Below are 21,934 nucleotides of genomic sequence, written 5' to 3' on the forward strand. Positions count from 1 at the left end.
GCCGACAAGAACGCCGGGAGAAATGCCCGGTGTTTGGAAGCAAATCTGTCATATGCCTATTTTGTCATTCCGCTTAACATTCTTCCTGAGGGAAATGTTCCTGGTTTTTACCCCCGGGAACCGTGTGGTTAATATTTCAGAGTAATATAGGAATGCACTGCCGGCGTCTCCGGACATGCGTGCTTATGAATTTCACTGCGAGCGCCGTATAGTCATACGCTGGAAGGTTTTCTACGGACCCTCATTTTCAATTTACAGCATGGAGTTATATCTTGGATTTGACGAAGTGACCCTTCACCTAAACTACATTCCGTGCGACGGCCGGTTAACGACACGAAGAATTGGCATGGCGATTCTGAGATAACGATTTGATTTCATTGTGATGCTCGGTTGCAGCGTGATATAGCGCGTCTTACCCGCACAAAGACGAGCTGTGATTGGTTGATTATGATAAACAACAACCACTGAGCACCCTTGTTTCAGTAGACCAATCACAAAGCGGCATCGCAAAGCGCAACATGTCAGGGAGCACGGACGCTTCGTTTGCAAGCAATTTCATGGAACGCTTTTGCTTTCAAAATGCTCGCTCTGCAAACATACCAAGCTACAAAAATGGTTGTATTCACCTAATAAGTCAACGGCTAGAACCTTCTTTAAATTTCGTTGAATTTTTTTTCACCTTGGCATTGGGGCAAACCGGCCATTATTTATAAAGACCCCCTTACGTAACACCCGCATATATGAATAATATCACGCGCCGCATCGAATTTCAGCCCTCATGAAACTGTAAACAAAATGCATTTATGGTGATCTGCCTTTGAACATGGACGTGGAGTTGTTGACTGCAGGGAAAAACAGGAACGAGCTATCAAACAAGATGACTTCGGCAAAGTTTACTTGTAAAAACTGCGGAGATAGCTTCCTCAGGGAAAAAGATTTATCGAAACATCGAAGATTAGATTGTAAAAAGAAACCGTACGGTTGTCCTGAGTGTGGCCAACTCTTATCCAGACGAGATTCGCTCAGGCAGCATTTGCAACGACATGACGGCGGAAAGAAATATCCTTGTCAGTTCTGCGACAAAACGTTTGATCAGCAGCAAAATTTGAAAGTACATTTACGAATTCATTCTGGCGAGCGTCCGTACAAATGCCCCGAATGCGGGCGGCAGTTTAATCAATCTCAAAACCTAACTACACATCTGCGTGTACACAGTGGAATAAAGCCTTATTCCTGTAACGATTGCGGGGCAACCTTTAGGTTCTGCAGCGGCTACCGAAGTCACATGTCAAGGTCTCACAATCCTTTAAAGCCCGCTAAAAAACGAGGCAGAAATAAAGCCGACGTCGTTTCTCACGGCGAACAGAGTCCTCTTGAACCAGAGGAAAATCGGGTTCATCGTGTTAGCGTTATTGCAAAAGTTTCCTCACCGTCAAGCATGGCTGGGCCAGGCTTGATCGAGAGTGTTCCAGTCGAGAATAGTTGCATCAAGTCCGTAGAAGATTCTATCGATATTCCCTCTCCTTTTAATGCAGGCCTTCTGACTCATTCAGAGAAACGTGTGACTCCACCGGCATTACCCGACCTGCATTACACATGTCGCTTATGCAATCTTGTTGCTTTTAGACAGCCGGAGATTATGCAACACATGATTATTGTTCATGGCCTTCCTCATAATGATATCTTTATTAAGAAAGATTCGAGTAAGGTTAATTAAAGACAAGGGAAAATACGCCGGGATATAGAGATGAAAAACGTGAAAAAACATGGACCTTGCCGCAGTCATGCACTGTAGAGACAATATTATATCTTTATCGTTTAAAAGCGTTGGCTTTGAGAACGGTACAGTTTATTTGAAGTGAATACTTTGTTTATATGTATAAAAGATTTCATTGAAATTATTTATTAAATGCATGTACTCCCATCTGTAAATATACACACAAGTCTGGCGATGATATATTAGCACGTTCCTCAGTACATTGAACCTATAATAATATTTGTCGCCGCATTGAAAACTCTTTCCATATTTGATCCATACGTTCGACATAAAATATAAATTGTTATGATAAACTATTTGTTATTTCACACACCATAGCCCAAAACTTTGATCCTGGAAGCGGAAAAATGTGAATATAATTTAAAACGATTTACAAACATTTTCAAAATGCCTGATCTCCGAACGAATTAGAGGTGTTGCTTAACGTGCATGATTCATTGAAATCGAAAATGGTTTACGTTGTCGTTGAGTATTTATATAGAACGCCTGCATGCATATTCAAATAGGAGTAGTCTTTTCAGTTACAACTAGATATGTGGGAAAATATAAGAGCATTCAAACACAGTGGTTGCGAAATCAAACTGAATTTGAAGTCATGCATGTGTGAACTGTTGTTCCAAAAAAATGAAGCCTTTATATTTGACGCACGTAGCAATATCGTACTTCTGTAATGGCAAGAAAACACAGGGTTATGGCGGCCACAATCTATACACATTGTTAAAGACTACATTTTATCTATCTCCTATAGTTATAATTCTCTAGGCGTCTTCAACGCAGTTTGAAACGTCGAGTTAACATGCATACTTCGCAGTTGTTGAACCTTTTTTATATCGATCTACGAAATGTTTTTAAGACCTTTAATACTGCAACTATATTTGCATGCAAAATTTGCAATGAATGGCATACTTCAACCAAATAATAGGAACATCACATGGTAGGATTCGTTCTGTTCAAACGAAGGATTGAAATAATATAGCCATTCATGAAATTCTGCTGCATGCATCCGTTCCTACTTTGATAAACAATTATTCCGCCCATCTACAAAATAATCCAAAAGGCATTTGGTCGTTCATCTATTGCAAAAGACTCAGTATGACAAGCCGAACAGCTAGAAATGTTCGCTGTAAAACATTGTATCAGTAGTGTCTGATCAGTTCATGTTCAGGAAATGTCTGTATTTAAAAGATCATTCAGCTATAGAAAGCCGTCTCGACGTTTTGAGAACTCGGCCATGCAGGAGAGGTACTTGTCTGAGAAAAATACAGCTTATAAAACAACGTTCTTTGTTGCTTTTCACCCTCTCACCTTTTATCACACTAACTTTTTTGAATTGAAAAAGGTTTCGTAAATGTGCTTCAACCAGTCGTTTATAATTTGGCTGTTATCATGTGTGTGAATATATCACTGCCACAGGTTTGACAATCCTGCAATGATAAACGTAAGACAAAAAGCTTCTCATTCATGTAGCTTTCTTTCACATCTTCACTCTTTGAACTGTGCTGTAGTCACTGCACGTACATGTCGGCAGTTATAATAACTATGACGAACTCTGTAGAATTCCACGATGCTCAAGACGTGAGTAGCCAGATCAATCAATAATGATATAAAACCAATATACCTTCGTCGAAACTTGCGTCAACAAATCGAACCATTTATCTCGAACAAGGTATTCACCAAGAGTAAACTTCGGATATCAATTGAGAATCAAGCTAACGATGTTTTCTACCCCAATGAATATTAAGATTGAAGTATCCGGAGAGGCAAAATTATTCGCTACATATGCCGGCATTCACCCAAAAGCATCGGGAGTAGTCTGTTGAGAGATGGCCGAATCAATCGAAGTGCCAATTTGTGGAAACAACAACTGGAATAAACACTCTTCTGAGGCTATAAAGGTTTATGTTCCTGAAATTCTAAATATAAACAAATAAATTTCAATCCTGTGGAATCTAACAACACCACTGGACGTTCGTTTGAAACTTCGTGTAATTGTTGCGAGCAATAAACCTATCGATGAGTGATGTATCAGACAAACTGCTTATTCTGGAATATTTTCTACATACTTCGTGGGATCAGCCTAATGAATCACTTTTAGTATACTAATGTACTTAAATACTAAATATACTTTTTGGAAATGTTTCTTGTGTTTCCCCTCAAGGTGACGATATCGTGAGTTACCCATTAGTGGCTTGTTTAATTCTTTCCAAGCTAGCGTGTATGCTAACGACGGTGGAAGTGAGTCTAAAATATCGACATCCTCCCTTCGAAGTGTGAATGCCCTTCTCCATGTCAAGCGTAATACGATTAATACTTTTAAAAACCAATTTAATTCTGGTTTTGCAGTTCGTAGAACTGGCAGAATCCCCTATCCATGATCTTTGCTCTGTCCTACAAGACGTGCGGGGCTTGGGTACGAGGGAGAAGTACATTTACCCACCACGTGATCCACATCCGACATCAGCCTGGGTCCGACATCAGGTCTTTCTCTCCCAATGAGTATTAAAATTTAAGTGCCCCGGAGAGGCAAAATTATACGCTACATATGCCGGCAGTTATCCAAAAGCATCGGGAGTAGTCTGTTGAGAGATGGCCGAATCAATCGAAGTGCCAATTTGTGGAAACAACCACTGGAATAAACACTCTTCTGTGGCTATGAAGTTTTATGTTCCTGAAATCCAAAAGTAAAGAAATAAATTTCAATTCTGTGGAATCTAACAACACCACTGGACGTTCGTTTGAAACTTCGTGTAATTGTTGCGAGCAATAAAGCTATCGATGAGTGATGTATCAGACAAACTGCTTATTGTGGAATATTTTCCACATATTTCGTGGGATCAGCCTAATGAATCACTTTTGGTATACTAATGTACTTAAATACTAAATATACTTTTTGGAAATGTTTCTTGTGTTGCCCCTCAAGGCTCAAGGGGACGATATCCTGAGTCTTCCAAGCTAGCATGTATGCTAACCGATGAACGACGGTGAAAGTGGGTCTGATATATCAACATTCTCCTCGAAGTGTGAATGCCTTTTTCCGCGTCAAGCGTAATACGATTAATACTTTTCAAAACCAATTTAATTCTGTTTTTTCAGTTCATAGAATTCGCAGAATCCCCTATCCGTGATCTTTGCTCTGTCCTCCGCCTATTGCAAGGACTTGGGTACGAAGGAGTAAATCTACGCACCACATGATCCACGCCCGAAATGAGGTCTGGGTCCGACATCAGGAATTGCTCGCAGTACGGGAATGAGACCTGTTTAGAGGGTAACGCAGTCCCATCGGCTAAAAGTTCGATCATGGATTAAGATCATGATTGATAAGACTGATTACCCTGATGATTGGTGAATAACTTTTTTTTCCGCATTCCCGTGGAACACCCAGTACCAGCAAGTGGTCTTCACGATGATCCATATTAATCGGTTTGGTCACTTGAGAAAAATTCCTTGATCGGCGAAATAAACGAAGATAAGAAACAGCGACAATCGCATGGTTAAAATTCCCGGGTGTTTTTACGATCGTCCCTAGGCTCCAATATTGCGCGCCTGGCTAGTCGTTCTGGCGTCGCGCCGAAGGTGTGCTGGTAATGAGAAGATATTTAGACACGTCTTACTTCCAAAATGGGATATTTTTCAGGATCTTTGCACGGTCTTACATTCCTTTTTTAGTTATCGGCCTTAACTTGTTTACTGCATTTTTAACCTTAACGACAGCCACGCCTTAATTCGAGTCACGATTTGGACAAGTGGCTTGTCTAGAGGAATGTCTGTTGAAATATGGTTTTCGTAAACTTTGAAATCCTTTCAAGAGTCGCTAAGAAACAACCCAAGCTTTGACGTGTTGTTGACGAACGTTGCGCCCACGATGCGTCTTTGACGCACCTACCTATTAGCAAATTTGTCATTAAATGTCTATTGTTTCTCAAGTCGCTATATGGTTACATTCCATTCACCTGTTTTTCAGTACGTCATGTTATTTGCAGTCATGAGTGTGTGCATGTCCGATCAATTCCACATTTCCACTCAACTTTTTGTTGCGTTCTGGGCATGTTTACAACAAAAACTGATTGCCAAATTAAACTGCATTCACCTCCTTCAAAAACCGCAATTCCTTGCGATCATAGATTTTTTTAGCAGTGAGTGAAAACGCGTACGAAAAGAATTTTTTTAACGATCAGCTGTGGGCAGAATAATAACTTGAAATGTCACAGCGTTTCTAAATATAGGAAAATCCGTAAATCGGATCAATTTTAACCGAAAGTGAAAATCGCGTGGGTTTGTCGGGTCGTATACGCGCGGTATACCATCAGATGCATGCGGACTACTGAATTTTGCACTCAAAAAGAAAAAAATTGCTTGGTACACGTACGCTTTTTGTACAAATCGTTCAGATGCCTCTTTCTTTAGCACTGCTGGGCACGGTGAGAACGTAAAATTACAATTCAAGCGCTTCGGCCAATCATAGATCTTCATTAGAGATAGAAAATCCACCCAACGGCGTTCACTTTGTAAACGATTCGTTTGATTTTGCCGACGTGTTCGAGGCATGTTTATTTAACAATCGAGCTAGCCGTAGATGATGTGCTATTTCAATCAACAGTATCTTTCATTTGATTTATTAAAAAACAGCGTCTGTGATATATCTGCCTTTCTTCTGCCTTCTATTTATATACGATGATAACTAGATCTTAATACAAACGAGTTGATATTTACGATTCAAAAAATTTTTCCAATTTCGCATCCATCTTGATAATAAACGGATTCGGAAATTAGGAGTTCAAAAGGACACTGTGTTTCACGGCAGGGACGCCGTTGTGACAAAACGTATCTCAACCGCATTTCCTGACAGTATCTATTTTAATATACAATACAATAACGTTAAAATATCCTTTATTTCAAACTGAACAACCAGCTGAACTCGCTTTTTATAAAACATGCAATTTACGTGCCGACTGATGGCAAAGAAACGGCGAGTAAATTACAGGAAATGCAAATTTTTAGCGCAATTTTCTAGCTTGTAATTTCCGCGTTTTCACGCTCTGGTGAAATATGAGCATGTTTCCCGCTGTGCGCCTGGAGCCTCATTGGCTACCTATAATTAGCTAAATAATTTCCAATTTTGGATACTTCAAAATCAGGCGACGAAGAAAGCTTGCAATTCCATGCTATATTCTAGACGAAGGTTCACTAATTTTAATTAACCTTTTCGTTCTGATTTGAGCTTCAAAATAAAATCTCTTCTCAATAGCGAAATGGTTTCAGCCTGCGTACTGAAACCTTTTTTTTTACCAAGGGAATGAAGGGATTACTTCGTTTTCGATAATATCTATAGCTGTATGCTACATACACAATGTTCCTCGATGGCTATCATCAAACTATTGAAGCATACGTTTGAATTATATAGTAATTTTATTTCGATAATGATTGCGTTTCTTCAACAGGACATCATTTCGGTGGATGGTTTTTAACTCCCAGCATTATTGAACCCCTCGCGCGTCGTCCACGCACGCGTTGTTTTCGTTTGAACTGTTTTGGAAAGTTGACAAGCATGGGTTGTTACGGGATTAATGAATAAAAACACGCCGATTCTTCCGACGTTTTAGTGGAAAGAGGAGCAAGAATGAAGTACCTTATTGCGACCCTTCTATATGTCACATGTGTGCCTATTTTAGGTAAGAAACCGTACTTATTCTCTTATGAATATCGTCTATAGTGTAGTGTTTATGAATATGTCGATAGCCGCAAGTTGAAAGTCACAATATTCTTGGCTTTATTTACATTTCCAAACTTTAGAGTACAATCTCTAATTGCCGGTGTGTACGTACATCAATTCACATCGGTATATTTAGATCAGAAATAGAAGCTTAAATCAGAACGAATACATATTAATTCTAATTATTAAATTTGTTCTAATGTGTGTTTTCGTCGACTGTCTGACATTAATATAACTTGAGTAACGCTGTTTGTTTAGTTAAGCATGGCCTTATATACTAAGTGTTCTTGTAAAACGGACGATTCATTGACCTTTTGGGGTTTTTGTACAGACTTTAATTGGTGTTCATTGTATTAGAACGATACGATCAGGTACAATGGTACTAAGTAGACAATTTTGGGGACGAACATGGTACGCTTAACATTGTGTCTTGAGTACGATTTTATTGATTTAATGACAAAGCTATGCTTAATGATGAAACCGGATTCCGAATTTATCCAAGTGTTGATGGTTATCGCATTCTGATTGCACAAAGTTCGCAGATAAAATACTTGTCTGTGCAACATATGAACCGGAGTTGAGTTGATAAGGCACTTTAAAATGCCTATATTTCCTCTCGTATGATAAATTGTTTCCTTTTGTGGCGAAATTCCTTAGATAAGCTTGCGCTGGCTTTTATTTTACCAGCAATGCGGGGCCTGAGATTTGATTAAACTGACAGCAATAGAATTTTAAATACTTTATTAATTTTCTTTGTTAACCTTACATGTTTTTTCATCAAGCGTAACAATAAGCTCGTATAACAATGTGTGGGGTTTCATATACACAGATCATAATATTCCTTGAGACTATGGTCTAGTCTCAGAGGTGTTCATAACATGCTGTTTGTCACACACAGTGATCATTATGAGCAAAGTTTTTGATTTACGAGCCAATTATAGGATAGAGGCATTGTGCCAGTGTTTGTAATATCCCTCAGGACCTGAAAGCTATGGTCACATCTGTTCCCAGATGTTCTGCCTCTGATGATCTGTTGACACATGTGTGTCCTCCTCCAGGATGATTTTAAGTTTTGCAGAATTTTAATGAGAGGGATAATTAACAATTAAATTATGAGGCTGAGATTTCTGCGAGTTGTTGATCAAATATACAATAAGCTGCAGCATTGATAGCCACGAAAGCATTTAGGATATAAAATGTTCCCATAAGATAGTTTCTTTGAGTTTTGAAAACTAAGAGAATTAAACACCCACTTTTTAGTCTTTATACTTTAAGTAGATCAAAGAATGGACAAAGGGTCTTTAAGCCTGGGCAGGGCTTTGGGCTGGGTAATTTTGGGCCACCATTAAGACCACTTACAATTTGCATCCAAATTGTGCCAAATAAGATATGTGTTTCTTGTAGCAAAGAGATTCATACAGTTCAACGAAGAGCCTTCAGATCTGGTTGCGTTGAGAAATAAACCAGCGGAACTTCGATGTAATATAACGGCAAAGGGTAAACTTGTCATATCATGGCTAAAGGATGGTGTAAAATTGAATCTTACAAATACTACACAAAGGACTATCTTGCCACATGGGTCATTATATTTTAACCCAATCAGAAGGAAAAAAAGGTATTCTCCTGATACAGGTGAATACAGATGTGTAGGTGAAACAATAGTCAATGGGCAAACTTTTAAAATACAAAGTCGAAAAGCAAAGTTAACAGTTGCAAGTAAGTTCAATGCTTTCAATTTATACACCTATTAAACTCATCATCAATTGTAATGCATATTTCTACCCACTGCTATAAGTGGACCTGGTTCCTGTTAGATGAAGTTGCAAATTTTTCAATATGTTTTTAGCCATATCAAAATCGTTCGCCATTGTGCCTCAAAATGTGACCTTGAACGAAGGTGAGACAGCATTCTTTGAGTGCAAAATAAAAAGAAGTCATCCCAAAGCCACAGTGACATGGAAGAAAGTTGGCAAGAATACAGACCTAGCACTAAATCCTAGATTTGTTGTGTTTCCCTCTGGGATACTTGAAATACATAGTGTACTGGCAAGTGATGCAGGGACTTATGAATGCGAAGTAACAAATAAAGCAATTACAACGAGAAATCCAAAAGTCAAAGCTCAACTAAACATTAATACAGGTATTTTAATAATTGCTCTTTGATCATTCTAGCTAGACTACCAATGCTTGGTACCCTTTGGATTAATTCGAATTACTATCAATGAGTTTATAATCATACTTGATTTTCTTTTTAAAAATTGTAGCATCAGTCGCTCCAAAACCAAGCAGCTACTTGGTGAAACCAAAAAATGTTGTTACCTTGCATAACAAGGATGTTATCCTTGAATGTATTGTCACTGGTTACCCAAAACCTCAAGTTGAGTGGTATAAGGATGGAAACAGGATCACCTTAACACAGTCTGGCCATTATAGCAAATTTGGTTCAAGTAGCTTAAAGGTTTCCTCAGTACAGACTGCCGATGGTGGCAAGTATGAATGTGTTATGGGAACAGACAAAGCTGAAGCCAATCTTCAAGTTATTGGTGAGAATGCTAAGTATTCTATGCTTTGGTAGTTGCAATTGCTAACCAAATCTTTTTGTTATTTGCATCTCTTTTATACGGCATCCAATTTATTTTAGTCCCACCACAGTTTAAAGTTTCTCCAAGAGATGTTAAAACAGTAGCTAATAAGGACGTAACAATGCAATGCGAAGCTACTGGCAATCCAAAGCCTAAAATAACTTGGTATAAGAATGGTAACGCTGAAGATGTACAAGTTGAACATATTGAAATGACAGACAAGGAAATAACAATAATGGAAGTGTTGGAAAGTGATGGAGGAATGTACCAATGTTTTGCAGAAAACCAGGGAGGGGAAATTATGGCTTCTGCGCAACTTGATATATATGGTAAATTATTTAAATATTTAAAGGGTAACCTGTATTGAAAAAAGCCAAGAAATTTAACTTAAATTTGAGTGGTATATTACCACAAGATCTTCTCATGAATATTCTGTATTTTTATTTTGATACTAAGAAATAACATGATAATGTGACTTGCGTTTTATTCATATTATAATAAAGTTTTCAATCAATCAAAATTCAAAAATAATGTTATTTCTGAGTATGTGAGTATGATTATGTTCATCCAGGTGGTCATACAACCACATCACCACCATTAATGGAGGCACCAAGTCAACCAAAAGATGTGAAAGCCATTGCTGAAAACTCAACGACAATCCGTCTGTTCTGGCAAGCCCCTGACAAACCTAATGGCAAAATCAAGGAATATACAGTTATCATTCAACGCCAAAGTGTTACAGGTACATTTTCGTTCTGAAAAACCTCAACAATTCATGTTTTCTAATTCAAATTACGATGACATATGCATTATAACCCTCTATAACTAATAATATTGGTGAAGTGTAACTCTAACAATGTTTTTTATTGTACTGTACTTTCTGTACATAGGAGATATGGTGCTTGTACCGAGAATGCCAACTACACAAGACACTCAATTAATTGTTAGCAATCTAGAGCCAGCCACTCTCTATCAATTCAACGTATATGCGTTGAATGAACATAATAAGAGAGGACAACTGAGCAATGCCATTCAAGAATTCACATCGCAGAGAAAACTTTCAGCATTAGGGCCACCGCGTGATGTTCAAGTGCTTGCAATTAGTTCTATGGCGTTGAAAGTGTCGTGGAAACCACCTTTAAATAAGTAAGTCGTACAGAAATACCGCCTATTTGCTTAGTTTTGAGAAAAAAAGGTTTTCTAGGCTGATTTTATAGACGTCTTTGACTTTGTGGTTTGTTAAAAAATATTCGATCTAGAGACTGGGGTTGTTTTGGGCTTTTGGTTGACTTTAGGGATATTAACTATCTTTAGTTGATAATAAAAAGGCAACTTGAGGTGAGTTTAGCTTGCCTCAAATCATCCGAAGTCACCCCATATCACCCAAACTCGCTCAAAACTCAAGTCCTTTATATTTTTATATAATCTCATCTAATATTGCCCATATTGCCAAACACCAAGCAAAGTCCCCCAAAGTAAAAAAATGCCTAAAGTAGCTACAACTTCCATCAGTTTACCATCTCACAGTTTGAAGTGCAGTTCATTTTTTTTCTTCATATTTTTATCTCCGCATGTCCATTCTTTTCCCAGCCTGCAAGTGATAAAGAACTATTCTATCAAGTACCGCGATGTTGATCGCAATACAGCATGGCGTACCGAGTCATCTTTGAGACATAATGTTGTTTTACTCAAACTGCGGCCCTACACTGCCTATGCAGTAAAAGTCACGGCCCATACCGCGCTTGGGCCTGGGCAAACTTCATCCGAAATCGTTGGAAAGACTAAAAGTGGAAGTAAGTTGTTTCAAAGGTGCCTCAAGAGGCGGGCAGGGGTAATTTGAGAGAGTTTAAGAATCTCTTTCAAAGGACAGCTTAGTAGACTAATTTGAGTTTCTAGTATTCGATTTTTCAGTTTCTTCAAACTAGTTCTCAATAAATCTACAATTCAATTGGATGGCAAAATAATCTTGTTTTCTTCTTTTAGAACCCAATGGTATAGAAAATGTAGTGTTAGTTGCTTACCAAGATGTCCTTGTAGCCAGATGGGACCCACCGTCCCATCCTAATGGTAATATCACTGGATATTTAATGATATTGAAGAACGAAAACTCGGGTGTAATTTCCAACTCTACGAGCAAGGTACGCCATATAGCGTGGGTAATATTTTAGGCTGTCTTGAAGATAAGTTTAAATACCCGAGGAGCCTAACTTTGATGACTAGCCACTATTGTTTTGACGACATACCACAAAACATTGCGTCTCCCATTGGCTTGGCAATGCAAGGATTATAAATTACGCCATGCATTCAAAAAATTCTCAAAGTATTGTCTTTTGCGAACGGGTTTTCACTAAACCTACATTTCGGATTTTTTCAGGACAGTGATTATGTTTTTATGAATGTTCAAAGATCCGTAACGTACGCGTTCAGAGTTGCAGCAGTCACAGAGGCTGGTCGTGGAGAGTTTAGCGAGTGGACAAGAAAGCGTACTCCACCGCCAGATACAACCGGTAAATTTTCAATGGTATTTGATTCTCATTTTTCTTAGAGTGCTAATATGTTTATGCTCTTCTTTTCTTTAACAGAGGACGAGGTTCCTGGAAAGCCAAGCAATCTACAAGTCCGTGTTGTACTGGGGATAGTTAAGATTAGCTGGGATCCACCCAAGGAAAGTCATATAGTCGTGCGTGGTTATGTTCTCAGCTATGGCAAGCTTACGCCTGACGACGCCTCCAAAGTTTTACCAAATATTACCACGTCATATCTTCTTCGGAATTTACGTAGGTGTATTTTTAACAAGCAGGCTGATTTTTAGAAGAGTTTTTAGCAAGGCAAAAAATCGGAGAACTAGAAAGAAACTAAGCTTCAAATGAATGAATTGTTCTAACTAGTTACAATACTTTTCAGGCAGGTCTATAGTCGGACTAAGATAATCCCTCCCTGGGTATCCTATCGCTCTATAAATATGTTTACTGTTTAACAGCCATGCTGAAGCATCGCTCTTAATCTTATACTGACTTGAATGATAGTGATGTAGTTTTGTTGCTTTGCAGAACCCGAGACTATTTACATCATTCGTGTTCGGGCGAAAAATAAAATGGGACAAGGACTTGAAGCATTGGACCGCGTCACTATTCCGCGAATGAGTAAGCAAGTTTTGCATCTCTCTTTCAAGATAAACTAAACACAACTAGTTTTGTTTTTAGACGGTACTTAGTTCTACCAATAGCCCTGATTATAATAGCATCTATTTTTATGTCAATTCTGTTTTCTTAGAGCAACCAAATGGCATTTACAACTTGCAAGCTATCCCGTTTAAGAGGAGATCTATGCGACTTTCATGGATTGATCCCACCAGTAATTTACGACCATACGTTGGATACACTGTCAGGTTTAAAAAAGACCACAAGACGCAACAACTTAACGTCACGAAAGGAACCGCATTAGTCGTCAAAAACCTTCGTCCGGGCATGAAGTACACATTCCAAGTGCAGAGAAATGATGAACGAAATTATATCGAAGTTTCGAACAGCACAATGGAAGAAGGTAAGCATTTATATTTTAGCTATACGGTTGAATTCAACTTGCTGGAGATGAAAACATCTTAATATGACAAAAATATATGTGATATACATTATATATCGATTATATATATGCTGTTTTTAATTGATATATATATATGTATATCTTATTCAAAAGTACCAAGTGCTCCGAAAGATCTCACGGTAACGATTTCATCGGAAATATCGACCGTTAAAGTGCAATGGAATGCTCCGGATCAGCCTAATGGAAAACTGAGTAGCTATAAAATATGCTGGCGGCGGGAAGATGATCTTCGTAACTACAACTGGACGTGCAAGGTTGTGAAGTCTTATGTTTTGAACGACCATATATCAAATATCGAACCGAAATTGAAATATTCTGTAAAAATACTGGCAAAAAATCGCGCCGGTGAAGGAGCGTTCTCAAAATCTTTCAAATTTTATGGAGGTAAGATTTTATATCGTCCTCTTATTTGGACGATAAATTACACTTTAAAACTGCACATCCACTAATGGACAGTGTCTAGCCTTTCGTGTTGTTCCATAAATGAATCTTTTTTATTTTGTAGACTCCATTATACCTTTGCCTAATCTTACCCCTCCAACAAAAGGTTAGTAGTTTAATATTAGATCTAAAAGTAAAACTGTAATTGTCCAGGATGAAATCTTGATACTTATTTTCGCGTAGATCAATCGTCCAACGGCACTAACAATACCGATGACCATCCTGATGGAATCTTTAACAAAAATTTCACGAAGCCCAGAGGTAAATCATCAATCGAAGGTGTAACCTGACGTGTGTTTGCATAATGCTGCCTGGATTGCAAATAATTTGTTTAAGGAATCTTTGAAATTGAAGCATTTTTATTTCATTATTCGCTTCGTATTCTATACTCGTTTAGGAACACCAACTATAGAAGACGGCAAAAGACTAGCAGGTAGCCTAGGAATCTTATTTATTCATCATCCGTCTCCCGCCAAAAGTCACCAGCAATTTCGGGCTCAGAAACAGGATTTTTGTCAGGTCTTTCTGTGGTTAACTTTCTTTAATCTTGCTCGGTTTTTAGGGGCTACTACGGAGGGTTTATCGGACGAAGAGAGGACGTTATGGATAGTTATTGCTGTTATCGCTGCTGTAACTTTAGTTGCCATAGTAATCATTAGTATTGTACTTTGCAAGAAACGGGCCGCATGCGGGACACCAACCATAGCCAGGTACATCCATGTACATGTAGGGTTCCGAGAAGTACATAGTCTAGTGTTGTAAAGGTCTGTTCACACCATCAAATTTTGTCTGGTCCAATTGAGTTAGGAAATGTATTGATTGTGGTCTGTAACTTGCTCTGTAACAGTTCTCCATAACCATTTTCCTCGACTCCACTGAGCTTTCATCAGTATATTAGACGAAGGACTCTGCTAACCAGCTGTAAGCCAGCCAGTCATTTTTTGCGTGTTTGTGCTCAAAGATTACAGATTTACAGCATGCTGACTGATATGGTTCATATGATTCACTCTATAGAAAACCACCAGCAGATCCTTACAAAGCTGTTGCTAATGGCAACAGTAAGAAAAAACCGAATAAAGAGAAAAATTTTTGGATCAAACAAGATAATATGGAGTTGGAACCATGTGTGAAGACAACGAGTGAGGATTTCGTTACATCAACGATTCCAAGGTACTGTACGCCATGTGATAAGAGGGGACCGCTGTGGGCAATATGGTACTTGAATTGCCCTGCGAAATTGGTCAGCTTTCCTGCATGTTTCCAAAATCTAATACTTTAATTATTAGAAGTGCTGATGAGATGAAACCTCTGGATAGTCCTTTCCAGTCAAGAAAAGACCGCAATTCTCTCGAGGATGACGAAGATGATCCAGTAGAACAAGGTAGATTCTTTCTTAAGTTCGCTCACGATGGCAAACAACATAATCTAATCGCAAGTACAATTCACACTTTATCAAATCTCGCATGCAGAATCTCACATGTTTCTTCTGCTTTTGATTTTCTAACAGACCATCGGGAGGAACCTCCTCCGTACCGACATAGAGAGGACTATCAACCAATACCTGTATTCCCGGCGAAGCAAAACAATATCCATATTCAGAAATCACCATTTGCCCCTCAAGATCCTGACGAATTCCCACCACCACCCCCTGAGGTATGGCTCACAAGAAAACCGATATTATCAAAATGCCACAATCATAAAAATATTCGATCAGATTTGAAATCTTTTGGAAAAACTGAAGTTTCTAAGGAGAGCTTAGGCGATCTATTTCATCCCGAGCAATAGCTAAAAGGCTTCTTTTCATGGAATGTATTAGAAATTGAAACTCGGGCAAGATCTATTCTTGTTTTTATATCTATTGGATGATATTGAAGGCATTTGTTGTTTTTTGATAGGGTGTGGATGAAATTCCGGACGAAGGACCATCAAGTGACTACGGTTCAGAGGAGCTTGTCTCTCCGAAATGTGACACAGATGAACCAGCTTCGGTTAAGTTCATACCAAAGAATTCGCCGAACGGTTGCGTCAGCGTCGCCTCTGACTACAGTTACCCGGTGAACAAGGTATACTTCGACTGCTAAAGCATTTTTCCTTCAGAATAATTGAACCACCGACAAGGTTGATATTTTGCATTCGTTTTCATTCAATAATATAAAAAAAACATGGGAAGGCAAAGCCGCAAGGTTTAGGGCAGATATATATGGTTCTTACAAGGGCGTAGGAACCATCCAGAGGTTGGGGGGGCACCAGCGTCTAGGGGCACTTTTGGTTAATAAAAATGGCGGTTAAAATGGTTAATAAAGATATACAGGGACGGTTTGATTCGTATTTCTTGGGCTTTGTACTGCTAGGGGGGTCCGGGGGCATGCTCCCCCGAGAAAATTTTAAGATATAGGCCTCTGAAATGGCCACAAACCCCTCTCAATTTAAGGATTGTTGGGAAAATTAAGGATTATTTTTTCAAAAAAGGGCATTTTTGGTCCTTTGAAAAATTTTTGAGGGGGCACGTGCCCCCAGTGCCCCCCCCCTTCCTACGCCACTGGGCTCTTACAACGTTAAATGTGTTCTCAGGGTGTTCACGATATCGACGCGAATAATCTTCAGAACCTTATGAAAGATCTAGACGCAATCATGGCCAAGGAAGATAGAGTTTAACAAATCAATGAACTTCAAAAAGTTCGTGGTCTATATGTGCAGTCTGGATGGACAGTGCTTGTATATAATACAAGACAAACATGTCACGTGCGTTAGTCGTTACGACGTTGTCAGAATATCGATTTGATCACCACATTGTACCAACTTATATCGATTTCCCATTATTCACGAGCGAAGGAAATGAACTATATACTATAGAAAGTATAAGGACATAATTATATGTCGATTACCATATAGCCATGTTTTATCTAGGACATAGATTTATTCCATGCAATTCAGTGTAAAATAATGCAAACTATATTTTTTTACCACGCGTGTATCTGCTTTTAACTGTGCAGAAATCAAAACTCTACAGTCTACATTTCGACCAAATAATTCCAAGCAGGCTATACCGCTACACCTTTCTTTAGCCTGGTTTCCATATGATACCGACCTGTATGTAGCCGACCCATTGCCTGTAATCATCCAGGGAGAAAATGATTTCGGAAAAACAAAAGATTTCACTTTTCAATAATCACCGACAATAATACTTTGCCAACGTCGGCGTCATATGGAAACCAGGCTTTAAACGCACTAGCTCCTTAATCACATTCCACGCGACTGATATGCGACGTCTAATAAGCAGGCCTAATTTGCGAGGCAAATTCAAAACTTCTGAAATGGCGTTGAGAAAGGGAGGTGAGAAATAAACCGAAGAAACTCTGTTTAAACTATTCTGAAATGGCCTCGCCGCCAAAAGAAAGTGAGTTGAAGTTAAAATGTATAATAGCTGGGTTTATAGGGTAAAATGATTCTTATTTCAATTTTTAATGTCGGTACTAAGCCATGTTTACGAGCGTATAAGCATAGCTCTAGGTTTGAACTAGGTTCTGTAGCCTATAGGCTACAACAACTGACACTGCTTGGCTTTGTTGGCAAATATTCTCATGATATATAGATATCTCATCCAAAACGCTCCTGCTCCCCTTTGATTTTTCTGACATTATTTGTATAATATTTTAAAACATCCATTACCATAGCGGCATGGATGCTTGCTTACTCAACTACGACCCTGGCCTATAGGTTATAAGATCACCGTAAATAAAAGTATTATAAATGCCTGCCTACGGTAAAGGTTTTATTTATGTGTGGTATGCTTGAACAAAGTGGAAGTAGGTCCCCCAAAGATTAGTCTCAAGTTGCCAACAGTTGCATGAGTCTAGCCACGTAAAATCCGTGATATGGACTGGGGAGCACAGGCTAACATGAGCCCGCGCGGCTACCCGTGTTTCAGAGATGATTTTGAGGTATTGCAAAAAATCTTTTTGAAACCAAACAAGCAGATGCTACTGTTAGGATGTCTGACACAACTACAAGAATCATGTTATTAACTCATTTCAATAATACCTCAAAGTAATTTTTTCGCTTTGTTAGATCTTGGGTAAAAATGAAATTTGAAGAATTGATTGCCGTATTACAAATTAGCACAAACAGTTGTTTTAGACCAAATCTCTCGATCATTTCGGTGTTCATTCAGGAATCTCGCCGCTAACCACTCGTGAAAAGTTCCGTCACCGGCACTAACAAGATGGCGCGCCTGAGAAAGCAATGTAATATCGACCAACGCGATTACACCGCGATCTAGTTTATCCGAAGAGGGAGAATAAGTTACCCCCTTCGATTCCTTCAAAATGCGGTCATGGATATCTTTAAAGACATTCTCATTGAGATGTTTTGTCATGCGATAGCGCACTAACGACCCGGAACCAAAATCTCCCATATCTGTGGCAACCAAAACTTTTGATAAACCATGTGTCTTCTTTAGAGCCACCAGCACCTGCATTACAAAGTAAAAAGTTGCATGAAAAGCAGTTGAAAAGATTTACTTTAAACAGCAATATTGATAAAAATGGATTTAAATCGGAGTTTTCAACCGAAATAAATCTCGAAAAACAAATGCGGACAAACCTCAAGAAGCAAATCGACGCACTCATAAAGTCTATCCAATGACTTTGCAAGCAAAATCTTTTCACCGCGTACGTATAAAGCGATGTAATTTCCGAGTAAATTTTCTTTTCTAAAACGTTGGACCTCTTGCATCACAGAAAGACCCGGCTTTAAAGCAAATGTGAGATCCAGTGAAGAGAACTTGAGATGATCTTCACGAAACTTTAGCCGATAGGCTTTACCGTCAATTCCTCTCCACTGAACAATATTTAAACACTTTGCATCCTTAACAATATCTCTTTCCAACACTCTCCAGTCAGTTATAACAGCACTATTAACACAAAACTGTTTTCCCGCAGTTTTCCTCATCGTTTTATCGATTAAAGTGCACTCCGTCCAACCTTTTTTGGTAGATTTCTGTAGAATGCTATTAAAATCGTTGTCTTTAATACCGAAACGTTTATTTGTGAACTTCTTCGAAGCAGTCGAGTTTTCAATGAAATGGATGCTCACATGATCAGCGTTGTTTGATGGACACTCCTTGAGGTATTCTTGTTTGTCTGCCAGTGAAGTGTACCCAGTTGTCCGGAGCAAGTTATCCAGGTACGTTTCATTAAAGTATGTTTCTAAATGCGACCATGCAGCATTTGGACCAAATTTAGTCTGTCTGACAAAAGGCCTGACAACAGATCGCCCGCTTTGTCCAGCCTGCACGCATAGGCTCAGTAGTGCTCGTGTGTTTTTTGATAGTTGGTCGTTGAGGATTTCATGCACAAAAACATATTTCTTTGGTGGAGATTTGTACTTGGCTTTCGGCAAAACATTGATCGCTTTTGAAAAGCTGAAGTTGGTGTATTTCAAAGTAACAAGAGATGTTTTGCTCTTCCAGTTTCGGACGATTTGCACTTGAAGATTTTTACGAATAATTCCATTAACTTTTCTGAACAAATCCTGATAGTCCAGACCTTTAATTTTTCCTTTGTATCGATAACCAGTTTTGCTTTCTGTCGGCCGCGAATTTGTCGTTTGCATTACGTTCACTGGGATATCGTAGGCGTTTTGATAAATTTTCACCACCTCATGATGCATGATGTGGCCTTTGTGAAAAAAAAACCATCCACAAAGGAAAATCTGAATAAGGACGAAAACGCCAACCCAAACGTGAAAAAAACGCAGCCATCTGTTGGAGAAAAAAGCCACATCAGTTTACACGAAGGAAATCTTCAAAAAAACTTAAATTTTCGCTTTTAGTCAAGAATAACAACAGTTTTATTAAAATAATGCAAATTTTCGCTATAAATATAGGAACCATATTGATATGTGGCAAATTTGTCTGGTAACTTACGTGACCATGTTCCTGGAATTTAGTGTTGTAACAACTTTCCTCAGCCTAAAAAAACATAAGTGAAAATACATGATGCGAAATAACGGGGAAAATGCTATTCGTGGGAGTACAATTAGTATTGAAAGCCATTATTTAATATTATGTACGATCTAATTTTGTAATGATTTTGTTATTAATAATATAATTGTGAAGAATTTTGTCATACACAGTCACAGATGATTGTTGAATATTTGCCGAACAAACCAGTTGGTCAGTTGGCTGAGTTATAGGTGCTTTTTATATTTTGACATTTTGTTCTACCTCCGTATAAAGTATAAAGTCAATAACATAAATAACAATCGCTTATCGGCATGTTGTCATGCATAATATATATGTAATATGTCGTCTGCATTTCGTGAAATTCAAAATGAATGACCAGTGTCTAATATTGATTGAAGGATTTGTCGCGCCGGGAATCGATCGTTTCATGTGAATCGGAGAATCACAGACGAATTTCTCGTTGATCTTTACATGCGATTGAGAAGCAACCAGATTCATTGACACGTCACTCTCAGATTATATCTCTGTAATGCTGGGATATGCTGTAATCTATTAATCGTCTTGTAAAAAATAAAATAAATATACCTTATACTTGAACTTTTGGTCTGTGTTGGTTTTCAAAATGTTGTTGTATTACTAGTGTAAAGGGCAATGCCAAATCGATAAGTGAGTATAATCACATATTTGTGTTCTACATTATTCAAATCTTTTCAAAATGAACACGGTCAGTGAACACGCATGAATATAGTGAATACGTTTTAAAGCGTTGCCCACACTGGCGAACTTCACACGCACACATGCATTTAATGATCTGTCTTTGTATAATTCGGGCCAATAGCATGTCTCATGTTTTGTTAAAACTTAATAACTGAAACCTTTTTTTAAACCTTGTGTTGGGTGTTTAAAAAGCGACCACTGTCTTAATATTCTAAAATCTACATTGTCCTTAGAGCTTATAGCATAATGATTCTAGAAAATCTTATTTGTTTGCGCACCACAAGACTTTATTTAGACAATTGTGCCGCTATACAGGGTGTCTTAAAAATACCGAAAACTATTGAAATCACTCAGTGTTAAAATTTGAATGCTGTGTTTACGAAGTTCATGATATTCTTATTTCATGATATTCGCTTTCTATATGATAAGAAAAGATGGAGTGTTTCTGAGTATTTGGCAATTTTGCGTTTTCGCTACAGGGTGTATAAAAAAGGCAAAAAATATTCACTTTGTGAGTTGCATAATAGAAGTACTTCTACTATTGTGCTTAATAAAATCGCGGTGAAATCCAGGCTTCAAGGGAACAGGTTTGCATTAAAGAAAAATAGTTAGAGAACAATGAACGAGGCAAAAGAATAACGTTAATTGAAAATTAATTATCAATTGTGCTAGGAAGCCTAATGCTTATATAAGACGTCTTGAAACGTGTTTGAACAGACGAGACCGGACCAGCGATAGAAGAACGTCGAAGAAGCTTTTTTGAAATGAGAAGGCTGGACGAAACTAGACTTGTCCTTTTGCTGTGCATCGTTATGGCTGTAGCCCAACCTTCAAGCAATCGGCCAGAAGGTATGAATGTATATTATATAGAACACTCAATGGGACCATATGACTCAACTAAGCCGATAAAATGAACTGTGCATGTGTCGGACGCAACTTTGCCGTCTTTGTTCTCTGTATCTTCATTCCTCAAAACGAAATATCGAAATTAAGCTTCAACTCCGTTTCGAGATGTTTTTGATCGCTTGTCGGCCAACTCTACTAAAATGTTCATCGCATTTTTACATCGTATTCTTTTTGCAGAACGAAAAGACTTATTCGAAGGAGACATAAACATTCCAGAACTGAAAGAAACTCAG

General features: G+C 38.4%; 3 protein-coding genes across 3 annotated transcripts; 2 read left to right on the plus strand and 1 right to left on the minus strand.

Moving 5' to 3' along the window:
- Positions 1-301: 301 nt before the first annotated feature.
- Positions 302-2,437, plus strand: LOC114525503 (zinc finger protein 267-like). Its single transcript, XM_028546879.1, has one exon. The coding sequence runs from the start codon at positions 824-826 to the stop codon at positions 1,715-1,717; it is 894 nt and encodes a 297-aa protein (XP_028402680.1). The 5' UTR covers positions 302-823; the 3' UTR covers positions 1,718-2,437.
- Positions 2,438-7,281: 4,844 nt separating this feature from the next.
- Positions 7,282-17,130, plus strand: LOC114525543 (neogenin-like). Its single transcript, XM_028546925.1, has 23 exons — positions 7,282-7,446; positions 8,892-9,203; positions 9,334-9,627; positions 9,752-10,030; positions 10,129-10,398; positions 10,641-10,811; positions 10,960-11,215; positions 11,660-11,862; positions 12,053-12,207; positions 12,444-12,576; positions 12,652-12,846; positions 13,120-13,212; positions 13,343-13,612; positions 13,766-14,056; positions 14,178-14,219; positions 14,297-14,374; positions 14,511-14,546; positions 14,676-14,823; positions 15,128-15,283; positions 15,400-15,494; positions 15,621-15,766; positions 16,009-16,176; positions 16,685-17,130. Exons 1-23 carry the CDS (start codon positions 7,395-7,397, stop codon positions 16,766-16,768), a joined length of 3,927 nt encoding a protein of 1,308 aa, XP_028402726.1. The 5' UTR covers positions 7,282-7,394; the 3' UTR covers positions 16,769-17,130.
- Positions 17,131-17,733: 603 nt separating this feature from the next.
- Positions 17,734-20,788, minus strand: LOC114525545. The gene is made up of 4 exons (XM_028546927.1): positions 20,664-20,788; positions 20,040-20,084; positions 18,716-19,874; positions 17,734-18,584 (listed from the first exon to the last, which is right to left on the minus strand). Exons 2-4 carry the CDS (start codon positions 20,045-20,047, stop codon positions 18,222-18,224), a joined length of 1,530 nt encoding a protein of 509 aa, XP_028402728.1. The 5' UTR covers positions 20,048-20,084; positions 20,664-20,788; the 3' UTR covers positions 17,734-18,221.
- Positions 20,789-21,934: the final 1,146 nt, after the last annotated feature.

Source organism: Dendronephthya gigantea, unplaced genomic scaffold (assembly GCF_004324835.1).
Source record: "Dendronephthya gigantea isolate DGI-Jeju-01 unplaced genomic scaffold, DenGig_1.0 000034F, whole genome shotgun sequence".
Classification (NCBI taxonomy): domain Eukaryota; kingdom Metazoa; phylum Cnidaria; class Anthozoa; order Malacalcyonacea; family Nephtheidae; genus Dendronephthya; species Dendronephthya gigantea.

Coding starts and splice junctions, on each gene's coding strand:
- LOC114525543 (XM_028546925.1), top strand. CDS start 7,395: ATGAAGTACCTTATTGCGACCCTTCTATATGTCACATGTGTGCCTATT. Junction 11,216..11,659: donor TGGAAACCACCTTTAAATAA/GTAAGTCGTACA, acceptor TTCTTTTCCCAG/CCTGCAAGTGATAAAGAACT. Junction 14,375..14,510: donor AAATTTCACGAAGCCCAGAG/GTAAATCATCAA, acceptor ATACTCGTTTAG/GAACACCAACTATAGAAGAC.
- LOC114525545 (XM_028546927.1), bottom strand. Junction 18,585..18,715: donor GCGTCGATTTGCTTCTTGAG/GTTTGTCCGCAT, acceptor TTTGTAATGCAG/GTGCTGGTGGCTCTAAAGAA.
- LOC114525503 (XM_028546879.1), top strand. CDS start 824: ATGGACGTGGAGTTGTTGACTGCAGGGAAAAACAGGAACGAGCTATCA.